The 23,669-nt window shown below is 42.0% G+C and overlaps 1 protein-coding gene across 1 annotated transcript; it reads left to right on the top strand.

Moving 5' to 3' along the window:
- Nucleotides 1–1,642: 1,642 nt before the first annotated feature.
- On the top strand, nt 1,643–20,682 carry LOC117824630. Its single transcript, XM_034700163.1, has 5 exons — nt 1,643–1,956; nt 7,454–9,262; nt 10,092–10,153; nt 11,873–12,059; nt 17,341–20,682. Exons 1-5 carry the CDS (start codon nt 1,794–1,796, stop codon nt 20,130–20,132), a joined length of 5,013 nt encoding a protein of 1,670 aa, XP_034556054.1. The 5' UTR covers nt 1,643–1,793; the 3' UTR covers nt 20,133–20,682.
- Nucleotides 20,683–23,669: the final 2,987 nt, after the last annotated feature.

Below are 23,669 nucleotides of genomic sequence, written 5' to 3' on the forward strand. Positions count from 1 at the left end.
CGCCTGTCAATCAAGTCAGCTGTGCCTCTCATTGGAAAACTCGTAATCTTAATATCTTCGAAATTGACGCGTTTGAAAAAATCCACTCCCTGTACAGTGTGAAATGAGCTATCCAGACTACACTCGTCTTCTGAACCAGGCTGTAAACATGTTTATTTCTGCTGTAAAGATCGTCTTTTTTTAATTGGACTGATATTTTTAGACTGGAGGTTGCAGCTTAATGAAACCCTGATGATACACACTCCGGTACAGTAGGTGGCGGTATGCACGATTCCAATTTGGTTTGTGATTCGCCATTAAAATGAGAGAAGGAGGAGATGTGAATGGTTTCGTATTTGTAAAGAAGAACTACAGTGTCAAAAAGAATGGAAAGAAGACAAAAGAGGAAGACATGATTTCTCTGTGCAGCCATCAATTAAAAAGAAAAGGATGAGGTTAAAAACTGGGCAAAGGGATGAATTGATTCTAACCAGTCTCAAACTGGGACACTGTGGATTAGCTAATTGTCTAAGAGTGATAGGGTAACATTCAGACGCTCTCTGTCAGTGTGGGAAGTTTGAAACTATTGAACATCTATTTATATGTTCTATATTTTCTTCCGATACACAATTTCCATGAATTGTTTTTTAAAATCAACTGGTCTGTTTGCAAAAATATAATAAAGGTAATATAACTTAGCCTGTGGAGGGCAGCATTACACATTCAAGTGTACAGCCAGCCGGTGTTGTGCCAAGAAACGCCTGCCCGCCGAGAATTGCATGCACCTTGCAGGAACGCGCACCGCTCATAGTAGAGCAGTTTACTGCAATGTACAGTTTAAAACTGATAAAATTCTTATTTGTGGGGCTAAACAGTGATGAGTAATGACCCGGAAGTAAAGTTTATATCTTCTTGTGTCTTTATGTTGAATAGACCTTTTAGAATAGTTTTATCAGCCTAAACGTTTGACTGAAATGTGATATCCTTTTCAATGCAGAAAACGCAAAACCATGATGATCGATTTAATTTTACTGTGTTACTGGAGTGTTCTGTGATAATCATTAAGCATATATCAACACCGACAGGTAAACAAGCAACTCAAATCGCAGGGTTTCATTAAACAGTTGGAGTGTAGAAATTCAGCAGACTTGTAATGATGACCTCTTTTAAATCAGCTACATCTGCTGAATTATGCATCCACCTGTTATTCAGCTTCATAGACTATTACAAGTCACTTATATGTCAATGTTGCATATGGACAGTCCACAAAATATGAGCTGCATTAGTTTAGGACTCTGAAGAGTCAGAATAATAACTTTATGGGTGGATGCATTTTTCAACAACAGATATTTTCTGTCTGCTGAAATATGCATCCACCTGTTATTCAGCTTCAGAGACAATGACAGGTCATATTTTTGTAAATAATGAATCCACACAGTCCAAAATATAAGCTGGCACAAAAGATCAGACACTAACTTTGTGGGTGGATGAATATTTCGGCAATACTGATTTGTCTGCCGAAATATGCATCCACCCACAAAGTTAGTGTCTGAGTTAGCGGGGTGCATGCAATTCTCGGCGGGCAGGCCTTTTCTCGGCACATCCATCCGAAGAAGAAGAAGCAGCAGCAGGAGGAGGAGGAGGAGGAGGAGGAGGAGGCGTGTCTGTGAGGTCGTGTGTATGTTTCCGGGTCTGCAGGGCTCTCTCCTGCAGAGCACCATTAGCATGTGTTTTTTTTCAGAGGAGGGGAGTGATCGTAGAAAAAAACATCAGTGTTTATTTTCTCTCCTCCTTTGACTCTTGATGTGTGGAAGATGTCCGGGTTTCAGGATCTTACAGATTCATTCAGACGGAGGCTGCTCGCTGCGGGGAACAGAGACCTGACAGAGACTTCATCTGGATCCGAAGAGGAGCTCCACCGACAGAGAAAACTACTGGATGTGATGTTAACACCTGAGATAAAGCTGCAGAGAGCAGGTTGGTTTAATGTTTCAGAGAGATGAGACTCAAACTGATGTTTAGAGGACGTAAAGAGTGAGTTAGCCGCAGCTAGCTCCTGCTCAGTAAACCATGTAGTTTAGAGGACGTAAAGAGTCTTTAGTGGCTGTGCTGTGATGATTATAACGTGTCTGCTAAAACTAGAGATGCAGATGTTGATATTCAGGCAGGGGGATCCACAGCCTCGGGGGAAACTGTTTCTTGGGTGGGTTTGGACATGTTCAACTGGAGGAGTGCTGGACTCTGAAATCAAATCACCAGATTCTTGGTAAATGCTCCCGAAGGGTCCACATGCTGGAGGATGCAGTGAAGGGCCATGTTGTGTTGACTCTAGACGTCTTAGCTCGGAGTCAAACTGCAAAGGGCAAAGGATCCAGGTGTGTGTGTGTGTGTGTGTGTGTGTGTGTGTGTGTGTGTGTGTGTGTGTGTGTTTGGTGTGTGTGTGTGTGTGTGCGTGTGTTTACAGGTGTGACATGAGGATGTCGGTAAAGTCTTTAGAAACAGACTGGTAAATGGCCAAATTCCACCAGATCTGTGTCCGGTCCGTCTCCGATCCGTCACAGCACCAGATCTGATAGGTTTCTATTCTAGTCAATGTGTTAACTTCCACTGGATCCACATGAGCACAAGGCGATCTAAAGGTGTCGTCACCAAAGACATCAGGGTGCTGGACCTTCAGTCAGTGATGCTGTGGTTTCAGTAACCACACATGGAAATGTCAATGTCACTTCTTGATCACTGACCAATCAGGATCAAGAAGGGGCGGAACTTCTGATATCAACTTTGTCAGCAACAATGGCGGTGGAGGAGAAGAGCTATCTCTCGTTTTTTTCGATGTAAAATTTAGAGCTGCTGCTGAAGCTCTGACACGATTTCTATAGATAGTTTAAATGTTATCGATTCCGATTCCGTTTCTGGTTCAGCTTAGAGATTCAGGTTCTTATTGATTCCTGATTCTGATTCCATTATATTTTGAGAGTAAAAGAATATTGAATACCACAAGAATAAAAGTCTGTCTGCCTTTATTCTTCGGACATTTAGGCTCTCAAAGTGAACCATCAACTGTGGCATGGAATTTTCTTTTTTCCTTCATTAAACATTTCTCTTTCTGAAGTAAATGAAAGAAAAATATTAGAATATGAACTAATATCATCATACATAATGCATTTTGCGTACCTAAGTGCTGGAAAAAGAATCCCGACAGGGTGAGACAAGACCCCAATGTGAAGCGGAGGGGTCTTGACCATCCTGAAGGGGTTGTTTTTCCTGCAACAACCTGCTAACCATACATTATCCTGCTTATTACTCAGCTACTAACTTAAAAAACAAACACGTTGTTAAAATCATTGATTAAAATATTGTTTTATTGATTTAAATTATTTATGTTTACAGTTTTTAAAAATAGTCCCAGTGATTCCTCGTCAGTGATCGTTCCATGGTGATGGATTCTTCTCTGCCTGTTGTGGTGGATTGAACATGAAACTGTCCTCATTCAGCTCTCCTTCTTCTCTGAGCTCTGTGGTTCACACACCTTTAAAAAGAAACTAATGTCACAACTTTGAACCCTGCTGCTATCATCACCACCGCTCATGGTTTAACTTTCTTTGTAGAGATCTCTAACGTAAAGTTTCTCTCACCTGCTCCACTCCTTCATCATATTGATGGACAGGATCCAAGATGAAAATGTCCGTAGCCTGCTGATTTAGCATGCTAACTGAAGCTAACGTTTTCACCTCACCTTACGGTCTATGGTGTCAACAAGCAGAAGCTAAAAGTGTCTGAACTCTTTTCCATGGATTGATTTGACATGACGTGTGATCGGTTTGCCTTTGGCGTTGCTCATGTTAGTGAATGTTGATAACCGCTGTCAAGGGGTTGTCAAGTGGTTTTGACCAATCAGAATGAGGCTTCTTACGCAACCGGAAGATCAGTAAAAAAGCCGGCTAATAATGTGCCTTAAACGCTAGTTGCCACCCAACATTTGACAGAAGAAGACAGCATTGAACAGCCAATCATCTCGCAGGGTGAGAGGTAGGCGGGGCTTAAAGACCTTCGGAGCGGAATGTAAACACAACTGAGACGAGCGGCAGCGACAATGAAGAAAACTCAAAACCTACTAGCTCAAAGTAGAGTTGTTAGTCTGACACTGTGTTGACTCTGTGTTAACTATTAACTTAATACACTTCATTAAATATACTTTCAGGATGTGGGTAAAGGAAGAGCACAGAGACAACTTCTGCTGTGAACAGGTTTAATGTCCACAATGACTGTAGGACAACTGAACACTGAATAACTGTGATGCATTCACTGCACTGTGGGAAACAACATCACTCTCCCTGCAACCCTTAGTGACCTTTAAAGGGGAGAGCAAACTCAAAGCAATACTCTATAAACTGATACACAGCATACCATTTGATATATCTTTGATGTACATCAAATTTTGGAAATTACCTCAACCTGAGAAAAATAAGAATCTACAAACTAAAACTTCATAAAAATCTCATCTTACATTAAAGACCTGCTTCCTGTTAGCACCGTCAGAAATGATGAGTTCAAGAAGTTTATCAGTAAACTAAATCAAGATACAAACTAACAAACTCTTTTCTTCAACTTTCACTCAGGAGCAAAAATCTGACTTTAAATTTAAAGGTGACATATCACGCTTTTTTCAATATATATTGGTCTAAGAGGTCCCCAAAACATGTCTTTAAAGTTTATGCTCATAAAAACACTTTGAAATCAGATTTTGGCATGCCTGGAAAACCCTCTTCTTCAGTCCTCCTCAGAACACTCTGTTTTCTCTCTGACCACGCCCCCTCAGGAAGTGGATGTGCCTCGGCTCTCCAGCACGTTGATCTAATGTTTACATGTTGGCTGAATATACACGGCTGCTCAGAGATCACGTTACTTCAACCCTCTGAATCTGATCCAGACGGAGAGGCGCCTGTAGCAGGACCTTTCTGAACGACTGGTCACAGATTTAGTGTTTCTTGTTGTTTTATTTATCAGTATGTAGACGTGTGTCTTGGTACACAGCTACGAACATGTAGCTATGTGGCTATGCTAACTAGCGCTAGCACTTATCCATGATAAATAAAAATCATCCACTAGATCTTCAAATCTGCAGACGTGGGGAGTAAAACCGACCTTTGTGTTTAGTAAGACAGCCTACAACTAGCATGCCTCCCTCCTAAGCTCCTTGTTAGCACACATTTGTGCAGGTAATGAAAAGCGGGGGAGGGATTCAGTATTATTTTATACAGTCTATGGGCTGAACAAGCTCCGAGCTCTGACTCCGTGACAGGCCGGATATTGTTGTTACGTAACAAAAACACTGAAGTCTGAAACGTCTCGTTTCACACACATTTACAGAAAGGTGGTGAAATCAGAACAGGGGCAGAATGGATTTTTTTCATTCTCGGGGGGTTTGTAGACATGCCAGGGACACATATTTCAGGTAGAGAACCATTAAAAAGTCAATTTTGCATGATATGTCACCTTTAAATGAAATCATGATTTGATATTTTTCCTAATAATTATCGACTGATGAAATATTTCGATATTGCGCAGCACTAACTAAATGGTTGCAAAGAGGTGTAATCCTGTCACCACTCTTCCACTGCATGGCAACTTTCCTCCTCTTGTCCTTGTTCATCTCGCCCTTCATCTCTAAAGTGAACAGAGTTTCTGTGCGACAGGAGGAACAGGGGGTGGAGGGGAGCTCTGGGAACTCATATTTTACAAAAATCTAAATAAAATATTTGTAGTCAAGCTTTGTTTAGTCTATATAGATGGGAATGTGACGGGACGTTACTACAGCTGTTCCTGGGGCGTTTTTATGAACAAGATACTGCAGTACATCAAAGACAGAGCTTCCCTCAAATCAACGCTGTGTTAAAGTAAGTGTCATAACAGGCCTGCTTCCTCTCTGTGCTGTGTCCGGATCATTTAAAGTGAAGCTTAGCCAAGTTTTGGATTGTTTGTTTGGGTCCACTCAGACTGTATAAATAATGGACGTACCGACCGATCATCGGTGGGAGCCATATTGCTGCTGTCGAGCCAGTGTGTTGTAAAGAGGCGGGCTTTGAGCCTCCTCGCCAACAGATACAGTGTTTCCACCTGTCAATCAAGTCAGCTGTGCCTCTCATTGGAAGACTCGTAATCTTTATATCTTTGAAATTACGGCATTATGAAAAAATTCCCCCCCGTTCAGTGTGTGGCGATCGAGAAATGAGCTATCCAGACTACACTTGTCTTTCGTACCAGGCTGTAAACATGTTTATGTCTGCTGTAAAGATCTTCTTGAATTGGTGTGTATGTGGTTTATCCGTTTTTAGCACTTCTGCATTGGACTTATGTTTTTGGACTAGAGGCTGCCGCTTAGGTCCACCATGATCCTCTACTCGTGACTTTGTTGACATACTGCGTCACACGTGACGTATTGTAACGCCGACACAGCAGGTCCTGATAGATGAGAAAAACTTCCTGTGGACTGCAAAATTCTTACTGAGGTTTAATCCAGCAGGATTTATGTCGCTGTTAGGAACCATAAAGCATGTTCCTTATTGAATCCATGAATCTCATAAATTTGGAACCAGTTCCAAAACGGAACTGGTTTTCAGTACCCAAGCCGAGGTGTGAACACCTCACATTAAGTCCTGCTGCTCCCGGTCTTCTGGGAACATGAAGATTCCTTAAAGCCGGCTGGCTGGTAGCCTGTCTCCAGGGAGGCGTTGGGATGTCTGTAAACTGACAGCTAATCAGCACAGAGCTTCAAGGTGCTGGGGAAGAATTAATGAACACTCAGGAAGCCATTTTGTTGTGCACGTTATCCTCATCATAGTCGTCTTGTCGGGTATTCCCTTGGACAGTTTTGAGATCAATCAGTCTCTGCAGATGTGTGTCTAACATGAGTCTGGTCCTGCTGGAGGTTTCTGCCTGTTAAAGGAAGTTTGTCCTTGCCACTGTAACTTGCTAAATGCTGCAAAGTGCTCTGCTCATGGTGGATTAAGATGACATCAGACTGAGTCCTGTCTGTAACATGGGACTGGATCTTATCCTGTCTTGTTGTTGGGTCGTAGATAATAATATGATAATGATGATAATAGATTATAGTGAGACTTGTGGACTGTTTTTTGCCAACTTTAACTTTTACAACGGAGCGGATCCAGTGGAAGTTAACACATTGACTAGAATAGAAACCTATCAGATCCGGGGCCGTGACGGATCGGAGATGGACCGGCACCGGATCTGGTGGAATTTAGCCATTTACTAGTCTGTTTCTAAAGACTTCACTGACAATTAAAGCCCGCCGGGATGTTGCTTCAGCATTCTTGTGTTTACTGACCCAGCTTTTAACGGTCAAACTTGAGCTTTTAGAGGGCAACTTCAAATGATGATATCAAGTGTCAATATCTTAAGATTTGGTTTTAACATCAAGCCACAGCTCACCATGATGTGTCTTTGTATATTTCAGTGTGTCCCTCAGACGTCCAGCAGCTGTCTTTGATTAAAGAAGAGCTTCCCCCTGAGCAGCAGGAAAGGAGCTCCAGTCTGGACCAGGAGGTCACTGAGCCCCTTCACATTAAAGAGGAACAGGAGGACCTGTGGAGCAGTCAGGAGGGAGAGCAGCTTGAAGGACTTGAGGACGCTGATACCACCAAGTTTCCCTTCACTATTACCCAAGTGAAGAGTGAAGATGATGAAGAGGAACTTCAGACCTCACAGCTTCATGACAGACAAAGTGAACAGATGGAAACAGGAGCTGATGGAGAGGACTGTGGAGAGCCAGAACCAGCCAGGGACTCAAATCCAGAAAGACATTTAGAGCCAGAGACTGGAGACTCTTCTGAACTGAAGACTGATGACAATGATGATGATTGTTTGGAGACAAGAGAGCCAAAGTCATGTTTAAACACTAAAGATAAGAGACATAAGACTGGTGGGAAGTCATTCAGCTGCTCTGAGTGTGGGAAAACATTTAAGAGAAAGTGGCATGTGATCCAACACATGAGAACTCACACAGGAGAGAAACTATTCAGCTGCTCTGTTTGCAGTAAAAGATATAACCGAAAGGAAATTCTGACTAAACACATGTTGGCTCACTCGGGAGAGAAACCCTTCAGCTGCTCTGAGTGCAGCAAAAGTTTCAACCGAAAAGAGCATCTGACCAGACACATGAGAATCCACAACAACGAGAAACCCTTCAGCTGCTCCGTCTGCAGCAAACGATACAAACATAAATGTAACCTGACCAGACACACACTGGTTCACACAGGAGAGAAACTCTTCAGCTGCTCTCAGTGCAGTAAAACATTTAATCAAAAATGGCATTTGACTGCACACACTTTAGCTCACACAGGAGAGAAACCCTTCAGCTGCTCTGACTGTGGGAAAAGATTCAGCCAAAAAAGGAGTCTGTCACGTCATGTTGATTATCACAGAGAGGAGAAACCCTACAGCTGTAGCACGTGTGACCAAAGGTTCTCTTGGTCAGATCAGCTGACAGAACACGAGTGTGTTAACTGGCAGAATTCAGAGCGTCATGAAAACCACACTGACGACACAGAGGACTGTGAAGAACCAGAACCAGCCAGGAACTCAGATCCAGAGAGACATGTACAACCAGAGACTGAGGTCAAGAATGAAGACTCTTCTGAAGCTGAGACTGAAGACAGAGCTCATGATTGGAAGAACACCAGAGTACAGAAGTCAGGATTAAAGTTTGTTGGACACATTAAAGAGACAAGAGCTGAGATCGATGAGAAATTACGGAGCTGTGCTGAATGTGGTAAAAAACTCTCTCTGATGAAAAACATGACAACTCACTCAGCAGAAGAGAAACCCTTACACTGCTCTGCATACAGCAAACGATCGTATGACACACGCATGTTGGTTCACACGGGAGAGGAACACTTTGAATACTCTGTCTGCTGTAAAAGATTCAACCATAAATCAAGTTTGGACAAACACACGTTGTCTCAAGCAGGAGAGAAACCCTTCAGCTGCTCTCAGTGTGGGAAAAGATTTCAACTTCACGTAGCAAATCACAGACCTGAGAAACCCTGCAGCTGCTCGGTTTGCAAGCAACAGTTTTCTTTACATTTTCAGAAAAAAACACACAAACGTGTTGCTGGTCACTCCTCAAGAGAGACACGAGATAAAGAGATGAGATACATCATAGAGGAGGGTGAGAGACCAGAGTCAAACAGGAATGTAGATCAAGAGGGACATTTACAACCTGAGGTAAAGACTGAAACTGAGACTGAAGACAGTGATGATTATTAAAGGAGACCAGAGACCTTCAGTCCAGACCAAACTGAGGGATTTTGAAACTCTTGTGAGTGATGTGATGCTGGTGGGAAACTAGTCGGCTGCTCTGAGTGTGAGATGTGTTTCTTTCACATTGTCTGTGAACTGAAGGATGCTCATTAGACGATTCATTTTAAACCAGGGGTTCCCAAACTTTTCAGCCTGTGACCCCCAAAATATAGGTGCCAAAGACTTGCGACCCCCACTGTCCCTCGAAGTGATTTAATGTGGCTTCATTTAGCTGGTCTTCAGAAAATTAGCCTACCTATATGAGCATGTGTCTGTGTTTCCTATGCCGTTATGAATAAACCTATTGCTGCTGATGCTTTTGATAATGCACCGTTCACTAACCCTAAACTTAGGAGTCATCTGGAGAAAAGAAAGGCAGAAAACTCATTACATTCTCTATTTTCAAGGTTTTATTTCAAGTTTAGCTACTATTTTTGTCCATATTTTTTACTATAACGGGTAATATTTACTATTTTTAGATCACTTGTGTCAACTATTTTTATTGCATTTTTTGGGGGGGATTTCTTTGTTCACCACAAGTTAACAAAGTATATATAAGTAACACAAAACCAACAAAGCGAAGACAAAATAAATAAATTAATACAAAAATAATAATACTAATGAATAAAGAAATAATGATAATTAGCAGTTCAAACAAAAAGGAAGATAAACATGAGAAAACAAGGTAAATTAACAAAAATAAATAATAAATATTTTTAGATACATTTAAAAAAACCAAAAAACATTCTGGAAGACCTCTCACGACCCCCCATTTGTGTCTCGCGACCCTCCAGGGGGTCCCGACCCTCACTTTGGGAAGCCCTGTTCTAAACAACCCAGACCTGATCTGACTGTGGTAGCTCTGCAGCAGGATCTCAGATCTGTGTTTCTTTACAGAGAACCTAAACTAACGTTTTGGCCACATTGTTTTGATGCTAACGGAAGCTAACGGTTTCACCTCACCTTACGGTCTATGGTGTCAACAAGCAGAAGCTAAATGTGTCTGAACTCTTTTCTGTGGATTGATTTGACATGACGTGTGATCAGTTTGTCTCTGGTGTTGCTCATGTTATATTACAGAAAATTAATAATCATCGTCAAGGGGTTTTGACCAATCAGAATCAAGCATCTTACACAGCTGGAAGATCAGTAAGAGACCGGTAATAACTGTAAATGTTTGTAAATATACCTTTTTAGTTAGACATCATAGCTGGTCCCAACTCGCTGGTTCTGGAGACAGATCCCAGGAACATTTTCAGAACATTAGTTAAGATGAGTTTATTGTTAAACAGTAGTGTCTTCATGTAGACCTGTTTAACATCTTCATAAAGAAAGATGCAGACTCCTAAGGTTTGCATGTGAGCAGACAGCGGGCCTGCTGTGTGAAATGGTCATGTGTTGCAGCCTTTTGTTCTGGGTCTGTGTATCTATAACCCAATTCCAAAAGAGTTGGGACGTTTTGTAAAATGTTGATAAAAAAAGTTGATGATTTGCAAATAACTTAGAACTATATTTATATAAATGTATAAAACAGTGCAGAGGAAACATTAAATGATGTTACTGTTATATTAAAGATATAAGCTTAATTTGAATCAGTCTATGGTTAAACCCATAGACTTTATAAAATATGGACGTAGTATCCGTGACGTCACCCATCTGTTCCTGAGAGCTGTTTTGAAGCCAATCGACGGCGGCAGCCATATTGGAAGTGCGGAACTGAACCAGGCAGAGTGTGACATAGTGTGAGCCTCCTAGCCAACAGCTATGTGTTCCCGGGCAAAAACTCGGAATCTTAATATCTTCTGAACCGTCACTTCAGAAAAAAATTCACCCCCCGTACAGTGTGTGCTGATAGAGAGATTAGCTTTGAAGGGCCAAGCCGTTTTTGGAACCAGGCTGTAAACATGTTTATTAATGCTGCAAAGATCGTCTTTTTCCCATTCATGTCTATGTGGTTTCCGGTGTTTCTGCAGCCAGCCTCAAGCGGATTCTCGATGAATTGCAATTTATAACACTTCCGCATGGGCTTCATCATTTGAGACCTGAGGTTGCCGCTTGGTTAAACCTTGAGATACAGCCATGCAGCTTGAAAATGAAAAATAAACAAAGATAAAGCTGTATTTTTATGGTTATAAAATTCAATAAAAACACTATGGCAAAAAAATAAGAAAATAAAACACTAAAAGATTAAACCAGTATAAGAAACTAAGGTGCTAAACTTAAAAAAGTGACTAAAATTGGAACTAGATAATAAATAAATAAAGTAAGATGAAATGGTTATTATATGGTAATGAAGAAGAAGAAGAAGAAGAAGAAGAAGAAGAAGAAGAAGAAGAAGAAGAAGAAGAAGAAGAAGAAGAAGAAGAAGAAGAAGAAGAAGAAGAAGAAGAAGAAGAAGAAGAAGAAGAAGAAGAAGAAGAAGAAGAAGAATTGATTTACTTTTATTTTGATATCCGGATGAGTGTCCATGACGTAGCGCCTTTTGCTTCCGGGTTACGAAGGCGCGCTGGGCTGGCCACAGTTCGCCTGTGTGGATGTGCCATCGTTATACAGGAAAAGAGTCATCATGTAAATAAGTTTCGTGGTCAGTGTGTCTTGTACTCTCAGTGTGTGTCAGATGTCCGGGTTTCAGGATCTTACAGATGTATTCAGACGGAGGCTGCTCGCTGCAGAGACATCATCTGGATATGAAGAGGAGCTCCACCGACAGAGGAAACTACAGAGTGTGATGTTCACCCCTGAGATAAAGATGCAGAGAGCAGGTGGGTTTTCTTTTCTCTGCTGGAAACATGTTTCAGGGAGCCTAGCCAGCATGTTAGCCTCAGCTAGCTCCTGCTAAGAGCCTCATTTAGTTTCATGGACTCAGACCACTCAGACTCCTTAGTGGCTGTGTGCTATGGTTGTGATTCCTGTGTCTGATGGAGCTCCACATTATTTGTGGATATCTGCAGTGTCTCAGTGTCCACCAGTCAACAACCTCTCACAGAGTGTTCACCCTCTTCCCTTCTTTTCTTCTCAGCCTCTCAGGAATAGTCTTTCTACAACCAGGACAGTTGGTAAAGTTTTTATTTACAGTCTATGGTAAAGTTATGCACACTGAAAATAACAGCAACAATTCTCCACATTCAGCTCTTAATGTCTTAAAAACTTAATGTGGATTTTTAAAAGTCACTTTTTATAATTGCATTAGGAGCAATATTTGAATGATCTTCTTCACCTTTAAATTTGTGACAAATATGTTTAAGTTCCAATCACTGCTAAATCTGAATGCTAAAATATATGCTAAATATTAATTTAAATGTTAAATATAATGTTATAAATAAATATTAAATATAAAATTAAATGTTATAAATGTGGATTGTTAAATCTAAATTTTAAATTTTAAATCTAAATATGAATGTTAAATCTAAATGTTGAATATGACTATTACATCAAAATGTTAAATCTAAATATGGATGTTAAATCTAAATACTGAATCTAAATATTAAATCTGAATGTTAAATCTAAATCTAAATATGAATGTTAAATCTAAATGTTGAATATAAATATTACATCTAAATGTTCAATCTAAATATGGATGTTAAATCTAAATACTGAATCTAAATATTAAATTTGAATGTTAAATCTAAATCTAAATATGAATGTTAAATATAAATGTTGAATATAAATATTAAATCCAAATGTTAAATCTAAATCTAAATTCTAAATGTCAAATATAATTCTAAATGTGAAATGTAAATCTTAATGTTGCTAAATGTTCCTCAATATTTACCTTGCATCCAAATTCACACTGCTTAAGCTGAAGTACCAAAATAAAAGCTTCATACAGCAATACAGACTTAGCCATAGCAACCTAGCTAGTCGGTACCATAGACTGGGTCAGTGTTGTCTCTGAGTGTTGTGAAACCCCTCTGTGGCCTTCAAAGCTGCCTATCCAACATTTAACAGCAGGCAGTCCGGCTAGTAACCCGTAGGAGTCAGTACTGACAGACTATGGTTGGGAATTTCTGTTTTGCATTATAAAGCTTTATTTTGTTACTTCCACTAGGCGGCAGTGTAAACTTGTATGTGGCGCCACTATTACCATAATAAAAGCTTCATAAAGCATTACAGATGTCATTTAGATTTACCATTTACCATTTATTTTGATATACAGTTACATTTACATATATCATTTAGATTTAACATTTAGATTCATATTTTGCATTTGAGTTAACAGTGATTTTATCTTAAGTATATTTTCCACAAGAAATTAAATGTGAAGAAGATCAAAAATATTGCTATAAATGTGATTTAAAAAAAAAAGTGACTTGCATTTCTATGAAGTTTTAGAGCTAAATGTGGAGAATTTTTGCTGTTATTTTCAGTGTGCCCAACTTTAACAACAGCACCCCATAGACTTGGAGTAAAGACCATTCTTCTATGTCACCACTTTTATCTGTGTGCACTTTCCTTACTCGAGAAGATCAGCAGGGACAGTTTTACATTGGTGGTAGAGTCTAGGATGAATTATTAAACTTAAGATATTACACAAACAAAAGTGTTGAAATAGTGAAATGTTCCAGATTTAAACATTTGGTACAACCCTGATACCAATATTTGATCAACTACACGAGTGAGTTTAAAAGAGAATGTGTACTGATATCATCAAAGACTAAAATGTGACTAAAACTGACAGGTTTTTTGTTTTAAAGACTAAGGTGCCGTGTCCACTGTCACCGTTTTTTGCACAGGGAACGATCACTTCCTCAATTTCAGAGTGCTTCTCACCAGCGTTTACTCTTGCCAGGTTACAGAAGTTGTTCTGCGGCACTTCCGCGCCCCTCAGTAGTGACCATTTGGTCTGTTTTAAAATGCTCTGTATGCTTCATACTTGCTTTCACACTTCATCAAGAAACTGTAAAAACTATTAAAGGGATATTTCAGTTTTTTTGAAGTGGGGTCGTATGAGTTACAGCACATTAGTGCTCCTGTTGGCCACAATGCGTGCCGGTGAGCTCCTCCCCTTTTAATGAGAATATTCCCAGAGGACCAACAGGTAAGCTAGGCTATTTTCTCTGTGGACGGGGTCGCCTGTTTCATGTAATTTCGCCAAAGTTAAGAAAATACAGTCCAGGCACTCATCACGGTGCAAATGCATGCACCAGTAAAAAAAAATTGGAGCTATTCAGTCTGCCGTCAGAAACCCCCTTACTTTTTGCACTATTTTTGGATGCACCTCGCAGACCAGTGTTCTTCCGCTGCATGAGCATGGATACACCCCGATCAGCTGTTTGGATCAACAAACACGTAGCAGGATCAAGTAGCAGTATCGGTCTTTAGAGTGAATTAAACTCACTTTTCTGCAAATTTAAAAGATGGGACGTACCTGTTTTTATCCCAGCTGTTCAAACAAGCAAACCTCCTATAAGTCAGAGAACTCTGGATGACGAGTGATGCAGACTGGAGCCGTATGTGAGCCGCTGGTATCCTCTGATTCAGAAAGGTCCTGAAGTATTGTTGTCACTAAGTCCCTCTCCTGACAGCAGAAGCTCTCTGTGTTTGTTGGCATGAGCTCACAGTTTACACACCGGCACCACCAGGTAACGTGGGATCTCTCCTGCTCACTCGTTAGCACAGAACTTTCTCCCCTCTCTTCTTCGTTGGTACGTTGGGTCTGCATCTGGAGTTCTTCCTCTGTAAACTCTGGTTCATAGAGGTATCCTCTTGTGTCCACAGTAAACGGCATGTCATCGTCGCTGTCAGAATCACTCATTTCTGCAGTTTGTAGTTTTTGTTCCTTAAAGTGTCGGCTAAAACTGCTACGTGCTTGTTGATCAAAACAGGTGATCGGCGTGTATCCGTGCTCATGCAGCGGAAGAACACCGGTCTGCGAGGTCCGTCCAAAAGTAGTGCCAAAACAAAGAGGGTTTCTGACGGCAAACTGAATAGCTCCAATTTTTTTTACTGGTGCATGCATTTGCACCGTGATGAGTGCCTGGACTGTATTTTCTTAACTTTGGCGAAATTACATGAAATAGGCGACCCCGTCTGCAGAGAAAATAGCCTAGCTTACCTGCCGGTCCTCTGGGAATATTCTCATTAAAGGGGAAGAGCTCATCGGCACACATTGTGGCTAACAGGAGCAATAGTGTTCTGTAACTCATACGACCACACTTAAAAAAAACTGAAATATCCCTTTAATAGAAGTCATGTCAGAGCATTAGCAGCAGCTCTAAACTTGGAAATTGAACCTTGAGAAAACAGGTGTGATAACTTTCTCCTCCGTCCGCCATTGTTGTTGACAAAGAGGATTTCAGAAGCCCCGCACCTTCTTGATTCTGATTGATTGGTGATCAAGAAGTGACATTGATGAGCGCGGCGGTGTTCCAAAAGATGAACTGTTTTCAGCTGAGAGCGCTGAGACAAATATCAGCTGACGTTGAGGACGTTTTTGCGCTGAGGACGCTGAATCACATGGGGTTTGAATAGAAAATCTACGCTGCGTGCACAAAAAACGGCGGCAGTGGGCACAACACCTAATTCTACAGTAGTTGTCAAAATGAACATGGAGTGTGCACAACTGAAAACTGTCATTAAACTTTAAGTGTAAAAACAATATGGATATCTTTCATTTTGGATACTAGAAATTAAAGGCACGGCTGGTAACAATGGGACTGCAGCTGAATCAGGGTATTGGGAGATTGGTTCCAAAAATGTTCCTTCAGATTATCTGAAATTTTGACTTGGAAGTATTAACAAGTGATAGTTTTTAAAATGGTTTGCCATGGCACCTTTACAAAAAAAAAAAAAGCTTTTCAGTTCTGCAATGAGACTATCTCTCCTCTTAGCTACATATTTCATATTTACTGACCCCTCAAGGCATTTGAATTGGATATGTCTGTGATGCACCAATGTCTAGCCCATGTGAGGGTGTTTAAGACTTGAGTGCGCATAGACTCACTGATGCTTTGACTTCCTCTTAGTTGCAGATGTGTGAGCATCAGCAGGAGGCTGCTGTGTGATCCTCTGGTAGGGAGAGAGCTGGTCCTCTCTGGGTTTCTAAAGGTCATGATGGCAGATGGGTGACACTGAGGTCATCAGCTGCAGGGACAGTGAAAGGGTCTCAGATAGAGTAAAGAACATCTCCTCTAATACCCCTACACGGGACTTCCACCAGATCCATGTCCGGTCCGTCTCTGATCTGCTGCGCTCCGGCCCTGTGCTCTCTCGTCCATCAACACTCACCGGTTGCATTTTCGGAACACAGCAAGGAGCAGGACCGCTGGGCAGCTGGAGTCATGTGACCGAGGTTTTCCCGCAGGAATCACTGAATCAAGGATTCTCCTCCTCCTCTCCTCATCCATGTTGTCTTTCTGGCCCTCTGAAAACCTCTGACCTGTTGACTCCAGGCCTGGCTCCGCTCATCATGACGGTTTGTTGTTGTAGTTAAGTGAAATACGATCTGGTGATAACACAGAGTGTTTTATTCTGAAAATTAACCAGATGTTTTCATTTTGTTTTGGTGAAACCTGACTTCCTGTCCCGCTCCATCTGCTCTGTTGAGATTGATGCACCGTGCTCTAGCATCCGGCAAGAATAGAAGTCTTGCGTATCTGATCCGTTGTGTTCCGACCTGCCAGATCAGAGACGCAGCCGGAACACAACGGAGCGGATCCAGTGGAAGTTAACACATTGACTAGAATAGAAACCAATCAGATCTGGTGAAGTAACGGACCGGACACGGATCTGGTGGAATCAGGCCGTTAGGTGCAGCCTACAACCGTTGCTGATCATGTCTTTGAAAGTAGGGTTGGCATCCTTAGCCTGGTCTTGTAAAGGGACCCAGTTGTAGCTGATTTGTGGATGAAAGCAGCATGGTGTCCTTGCTCCAGCACATGTAGAGGGATACCAGACAGGGAATGACTCCTGCTACCTGAGTCCTCAGACTTAAGATATTCTGTGGCACAATGGTGCTGCTTCAGCCGCCGCCATGTTGCTATGTTTTGTTTACCTTTCTCTTGCAGGTCACAGCTCACCTTAATGTCTCTTTGTGTATTTCAGTGTTTCCTTCAGACGTCCAGCAGCTGTTGGTGATTAAAGAAGAGCTTCCCCCCGAGCAGCAGGAAAGGAGCTCCAGTCTGGACCAGGAGGTCACTGAGCCCCTTCACATTAAAGAGGAACAGGAGGACTTATGGAGCAGTCAGGAGGGAGAGCAGCTACAAGGACTGAAGGAGGCTGATACCACCAAGTTCCCCTTCAATGTTATTCAAGTGAAGAGTGAAGATGATGAAGAGGAACCTCAGTCCTCACAGCTTCATCAGAGCCAAACTAAAGATATGGAAACAGGAGCTGACGGAGAGGACTGTGGAGGATTAAAAACAGCAAGGGACTCAGATCCAGTGAAACATTTACAGCCAGAAACCAAGGTTGAGACTAAAGACTCTTCTGAACCTGAGACTGATGACAGTGATGACTGGAAGGAGACCAGAGGACATCATTCAGGTTTGAAATCTGTGGACAGCATCAAAGATAAGAGACCAGAGACTGATGAGAAACTACATAGTTGCTCTGAGTGTGGTAAAACATTCACAATTAAACAAAACCTGAAGAGACACATGAGAATCCACACAGGAGAGAAACCCTACGGATGCCTCACGTGTGGTAAACGGTTTCCTTGGGATAATCAGTTAAAAAGACACAAGTGTGGTAGAGTTCATGGTTCAGAGCTCCATCAATACCAACCTGCAGAGAGAGGAGAGGCAGAATCCAGGGCTGACGGAGAGGACTGTGGAGGACCAGATCCAGCCAGCACCACAGGTCCAGAGAGACATTCACAACATGAGACTGAGGTCAAGACTAAAGACTCCTCTGGAGTCGAGACTGAAGACAGTGATGACTGGAAGGAGACAGATCATCACTCAGGTTTCGCTAAAAGACAAGAGACTGACAAGATGGTTCCTCGTTGCTCTGAGTGTGGTAAAACATTTAAAAGTAAACGAAATCTGAGACACATGATGATTCACACAGGAGAGAAACCCTTCAGCTGCAACAAGCTTGGGAAAAGATCCTTCTGGCTTAACCAGATAAAAAAACACAAGTGTAGAGTTCAAGCTTCTGATCTCCTCCAAAATCAAACGGAGGAGGAGAGAGGAGCTGAAGGAGAGGACTGTGAAGGGCCAGAGAGACCTTTACAACCAGAGACTGATGACCGGACGACAGAACATCAGTCAGGTTCAAACTCTGAAAACCATGAGAGTAAGAGAAGGACGATTGGTGATGAATCTAATCCCTGCGCTTTATGTGGCAAGACATTCAAGAAGAAATGGGATCTGACCCAACATCTTCACTCCGGAGAGAGACCGTACAGCTGCTCTGTGTGTGGGAAAAGATGTAACTACAAAGGGCATTTGATGTCACACATGTTGGTTCATTCAGGGGAGAAACAGTTCAGCTGCTCTGAGTGTAGCAAAAGATTTACCCAAAAGTATGACCTGACACTTCACATGGCACATCACAGAGGAGAGAAACCCATCAGCTGCAGTGTCTGTGAAGAACAGTTCTCCTGGTACTCACAGTTAAAAAATCACAAATGTGTCGGAGGTCAGGTTTCAGAGCTGAATCAGAAACAAAGTGAGGAGACAAGAGAGGCAGATGGAGAGGACTGTGGAGGACCAGGACAAGCCAGGGACTCGGATCCAGAGAGACATCTACAACCTGAAACTGAGACGCATTGCAGAGAGACTGGAGAACATCAGTCAGGTTCCAACTCTCTGACATCTGTTGATATCTCACACAGTCACACAAGAGAGATGCTTTTCAGTAGTTCAGAATCTCAGAACCAAAAGCATCCAAGTCAACACATGAGAATTCACAAAGGGGTCCACAGAGGGGCAGAACAGAAGGACGATGAGCCCCCACACATCAAAGAGGAACAGGGGGGAGTCTTGGTCAGTCAGGCTAACATCATCAAGCTCACCTTCACTCCTGTCCCTGTGAAGAGTGAAGATGAGGAAGAGACACATCAGTCCTCACAGCTTCATCAGAGACAAACTGAACGGATAAAAAGAGATGCTGATGAAGATGACTCTAGTGGACCAGAAGCAGGCAGGGCTTCAGTTCTAGATAGACATGTACAGGTCAAGACTGAGGACACTTCTGAAACTGATGACAGTGATTTTTGGAAGGAGACAAGGAAAGGTCCAACACGTTCAAACGCTAAAGGCGACACACCAAAGCCTGATAAGAAACAACACAACTGCTCTGAATGTGATAAAACATTCAAATATAAACAAGAACTCACCAAACACGTCAGAATTCACACCACAGAGAAACCATTTAGTTGTTCTGAGTGTAGTAAAGGTTTTTACCAGAAAGGGAGTCTGAGCTCACACATGTTGATTCACCGAGGAGAGAAACCCTTCAGCTGCTCCGTCTGCGGTAAAGGATTTAACCATCAGTCTAATCTATCACGTCACATGGTAGAGCACAGGGAGGAGAAACCCTTCAGCTGCTCCGTCTGCAGCAAAAGATTTAACCATAAATATACTTTGAGGCATCACATGGCACACCATAGGGGGGAGAAACTCTTCAGCTGCTCTGTCTGCAGTCAAACATTTAATCAAAAATATAATCTGTCACGTCATACGGCACAGCACGGGGGAGAGAAACCCTTCAGCTGCTCTGTCTGCAGAAAAAGATTTACCCAAAAGCCCGGTCTGACACTTCACATGGCACGCCACAAAGGGGAGAAACTCGTTAGCTGTAGTGGTTGTGACCACAGATTCTCTTGGCCCTCTCAGTTAAAAAGACACAAGTGTGTTAGCGGCCCCAGAGATTCTTTAAAACCAACATGAGTAGCGGAAAGATAGAGAAGACTAGTGCTGGATATTGATAAGAACCTAACGATCCGACAATTGCGTACCTAACCCAAGCGGCAACCTGCAGGCTCAAAATATGAAGCCCATGCGAAAGTGTTATAAACTGCAGTTCATCAAGAATCTGCTTGAGGCTGTCTGCAGTAACACCAGAAACCACATACACACAAATTCAACAAAGACAATCTTTACAGCAGAAATAAACATGTTTACAGCCTGCTTCAAAAACAGCTAGGCTCTACATGGCTAATTTCTCTGTCGGCACACACTGTAGGGGGGTGAATTTTTTTTTCTGACACGATGGTTCAGAAGATATTAAGGTTACAAGTTTTTGCCCAAATAAGGACATGACTGACTTGACTCCTGGACGGGAACACATAGCTGTTAGCTCGGAAGCTCAAACCCCACCTTTTTATGTCACACTATACCTGATTCAATTGCGCATTACCAATATGGCTGCTGCTGACAATCAGCTTCAAAACAGCACTCAGTAATTTTGAAGATATTAAGATTACAAGTTTTCCATTATGAGAGGCACAGTTGACTTGATCGACAGGTGAGAACACTTTAGCTGTTGGAGAGGAGGCTAAAGGCCCGCCCCTTTACGTCATACTAGCTCAACAGAAGTTTGGTTGAGTTCAACATTTCCAATATGGCTGCCGCCGTCGATTGGCCTCAAAACAGCGCTTCAGAAACAGATAAGTTACGTCACAGATACTATGTCCATTATTTATACAGTCCATGATCCAGACCCAATGTGATCCATCGTCCTCAGCATCAGTTGATATTTGTTTCAGCATTCTTAGTTGAAAACACTTCAACTCTTGGAACACTGCAGCGCTTATCAATGTCACTTCTTGATCACCGACCAATCAGAATCAAAAAGAGGCAGGGCTTCTGATATCAACTTTGTGACAGCAATATCCGAGGTCCGTATGGAGGAGGAAGTTATCACACTCGAATTTGCGAGGTACAATTGCCGAGTTTAGAGCTGCTGCTGATGCTCTGACACGATTTCTATCAATGAGTTTTTACAGTTTCTTGTCCAAATGTCATTAAAGAAAGCAAATATGAACCATACAGAGAATTTAAAACAGACCTAATGGTCACTACTGAGGGAAGCTGAAGTGCTGCGGGATGATTTTCAACAGTAAACGCTGGTGAGAAGCGCTCTGAAATTGAGGTGCCAGCGCAAGAAAACAGCATGAGTAGACAGTACCTAATTCACTTTGTACGGTAGTGGTTGTCGTGGAATTTTCATAGTCTTATATATGTGTATATAAGAATGTTTAACTATTGTATTCTTTCAGTCTAAATGTCATGTTTAGAGTAACTTGTTTCCTATGTCGTCTGTGACGGGCGAGATCGTGTCAGGGTAGTAGTCAAGGTCTCTCCCCCTGCTCCTGTCTTTATCTGTGTGTTATGGCCGACTTACTGTCTCCAGAACTAGAGCACAGGTCTTCTTCCCACTTGTTGTGTTCCTATTGTCCAAACATGGTTATCTAACTTTAGTGTCGTCTTCAGAGGGAATAAATACCATGCCAAGGGTTTTGTCTGTCAGAACTGACTTGGCATTGCACTGCACTCTCCTGCCTGTGTACTGTTATGTTATTTCTCCTTGGCCAAGTTCTACATAAACTATTTCAACGTAAGCCGTCAGAGTCTCCTGAGTCTTCTGTGTCCAGTGTCCAGTTTGTTGCTGAATTCCATCACAGTGGTGAATCTAGGATCCCAAGTGTTACTGCTTTAAGTTTTAGAAGAGGTGGAATATAAAACTGTAGTATTACTTCAAAACCAAAGGTAGGCTGTGATACAGCTTTTCAGACTCTAATCACCTGGAAACCAATGTGAGTGAGTGTGTATGGTATTTGTTAGAGCCATATGTCTGTGTCAATATTATGTGTTGACTGTTTACTTGTTTAATGCACTTGTGTGCACACTAGGGGGTGGGTGTGTAAAGTCAGGTGTAGAATGCATATAGGGAAGAAGACCCAGTTAGTGGCAGGTGAGCTACCTACCGGGTAGCATACAGTTTTTGACCGTCGCCGTCTTCGTTATCTTTGTCATCGCCTTGTCTACAATAGCTTTATGCCTTTAATACTACAAGTTCATAGTGGATGTGGATTGATCAGCTGAGTCTATATTGTATGTCAATGTTAAATAAACCCTTATTAATGTCAATGTACGGAGTTTGGACGTCACTCATTCATCCTGCACGAGGAGGACGCATCAACTGAGGTTTCGTTTGGCGAAAGCAAGCAACTACAGTATTTATTTGTGCTCTGGATTTTGTATAGCTGAATTTGCTTGACTCTCACTTTTATGTTCGTACCTCATGTGAAGCTCATTGTGTGTATGGAACAAAGTATTGAAATAAATCTGTCCTGGGTTATAGTCACAGTTTGAGGCTGAGTTACTGTGACACATCATATCCAACACATTCTTCACAATAAAAGTCCCCTCTTATTATGTTGTTGGAGTTTCTTTGTTAATGGTAAATGTTCCTAAGAGAGAAGGTTCCTAAGAGAAGTTTACATCTGATTCATGACTTGTTCCTAAACAGCAACATTGTTCTCACTTGTGTTCTTAAATTGATGAATGCCATGTTTTAAGTTTATGGTTCGTGCTTGATGTTCCTAATTAGTATACTGTAGATATATGACCCTTAAATGCCCATATAAGGGCATGACACTGCAGGGCCACACAGATATCACACAGGCTCTGAGGGGAAGAGGAGAGACATGGGCACAAATTAAATTTACCAGGTCGGACACTAGACAACAAGTGAAAGCTTGATTTAGTTGATCTGAAACTGAGGTAGAGCTGCTGGAAGTGAAACACAAACAAGCTGATTTTTTTAAATTACATTTTAATGTCTTTAATGAGGAAGAACTTGACTGACCCGCTCAGAGCCCTGACCTCAACCCTATCGAGCAACTTTGGTATGTACTGGAACGGAGATTGATAGCAAGGTCTTTTCATTCAGCATTAGTGCCTGACCTCATAAATGCTCAACAGAATGAATGGGCACGAATTCCCACAAACACTCAAACATCTTAAAAAAGAGCTTTCCAAGAAGAGTGAGAGCTGTTATAGCTGCCAAAGGGGGAGCAACTCTATACTAAATTCCAGGGGCGTCACCAGACCCCCTTTACTGGGGCACGTGCCTCAGTATAAATGAGCTGTGCCCCAGTATCAGGGGCGGACTGGCCATCCGGAGTACCAGGAGTTTTCCCGGTGGGCCGGAGTAAAAAAGAAGAGACTTTACACGCAGTTGTTAATGTGCTGCATCCACCACAAAGGAGGAGGAGAGATCGAGGTGCAGTGAAAGTGAGACTGACAGGCGAGAGAAGGGTGAAACAAGTCAGGAGAGACGGCACCAAGATGACAGACATGAAGATGACGAGGGAGCAGTTTCAACAGAAACAGATGACATTAGTCTAGGTGCAAGAGCAAAAGCCAGCGTCCACAAAGAAGGAGGGCACATAGTGACTTAGGGGAAAAGCATGATGGTCC

This window comes from Notolabrus celidotus, chromosome 13 (genome assembly GCF_009762535.1).
Source record: "Notolabrus celidotus isolate fNotCel1 chromosome 13, fNotCel1.pri, whole genome shotgun sequence".
Taxonomy (NCBI): Eukaryota; Metazoa; Chordata; class Actinopteri; order Labriformes; family Labridae; genus Notolabrus; species Notolabrus celidotus.

What these genes read in the sequence shown, in the direction of transcription:
- LOC117824630 (XM_034700163.1), top strand. Translation starts at nt 1,794, where the DNA reads ATGTCCGGGTTTCAGGATCTTACAGATTCATTCAGACGGAGGCTGCTC. An exon ending in GATAAAGCTGCAGAGAGCAG is followed by an intron (nt 1,957 to 7,453) that starts GTTGGTTTAATG and finishes TGTATATTTCAG; the next exon opens with TGTGTCCCTCAGACGTCCAG. An exon ending in TGAAGACAGTGATGATTATT is followed by an intron (nt 9,263 to 10,091) that starts AAAGGAGACCAG and finishes GCGACCCTCCAG; the next exon opens with GGGGTCCCGACCCTCACTTT.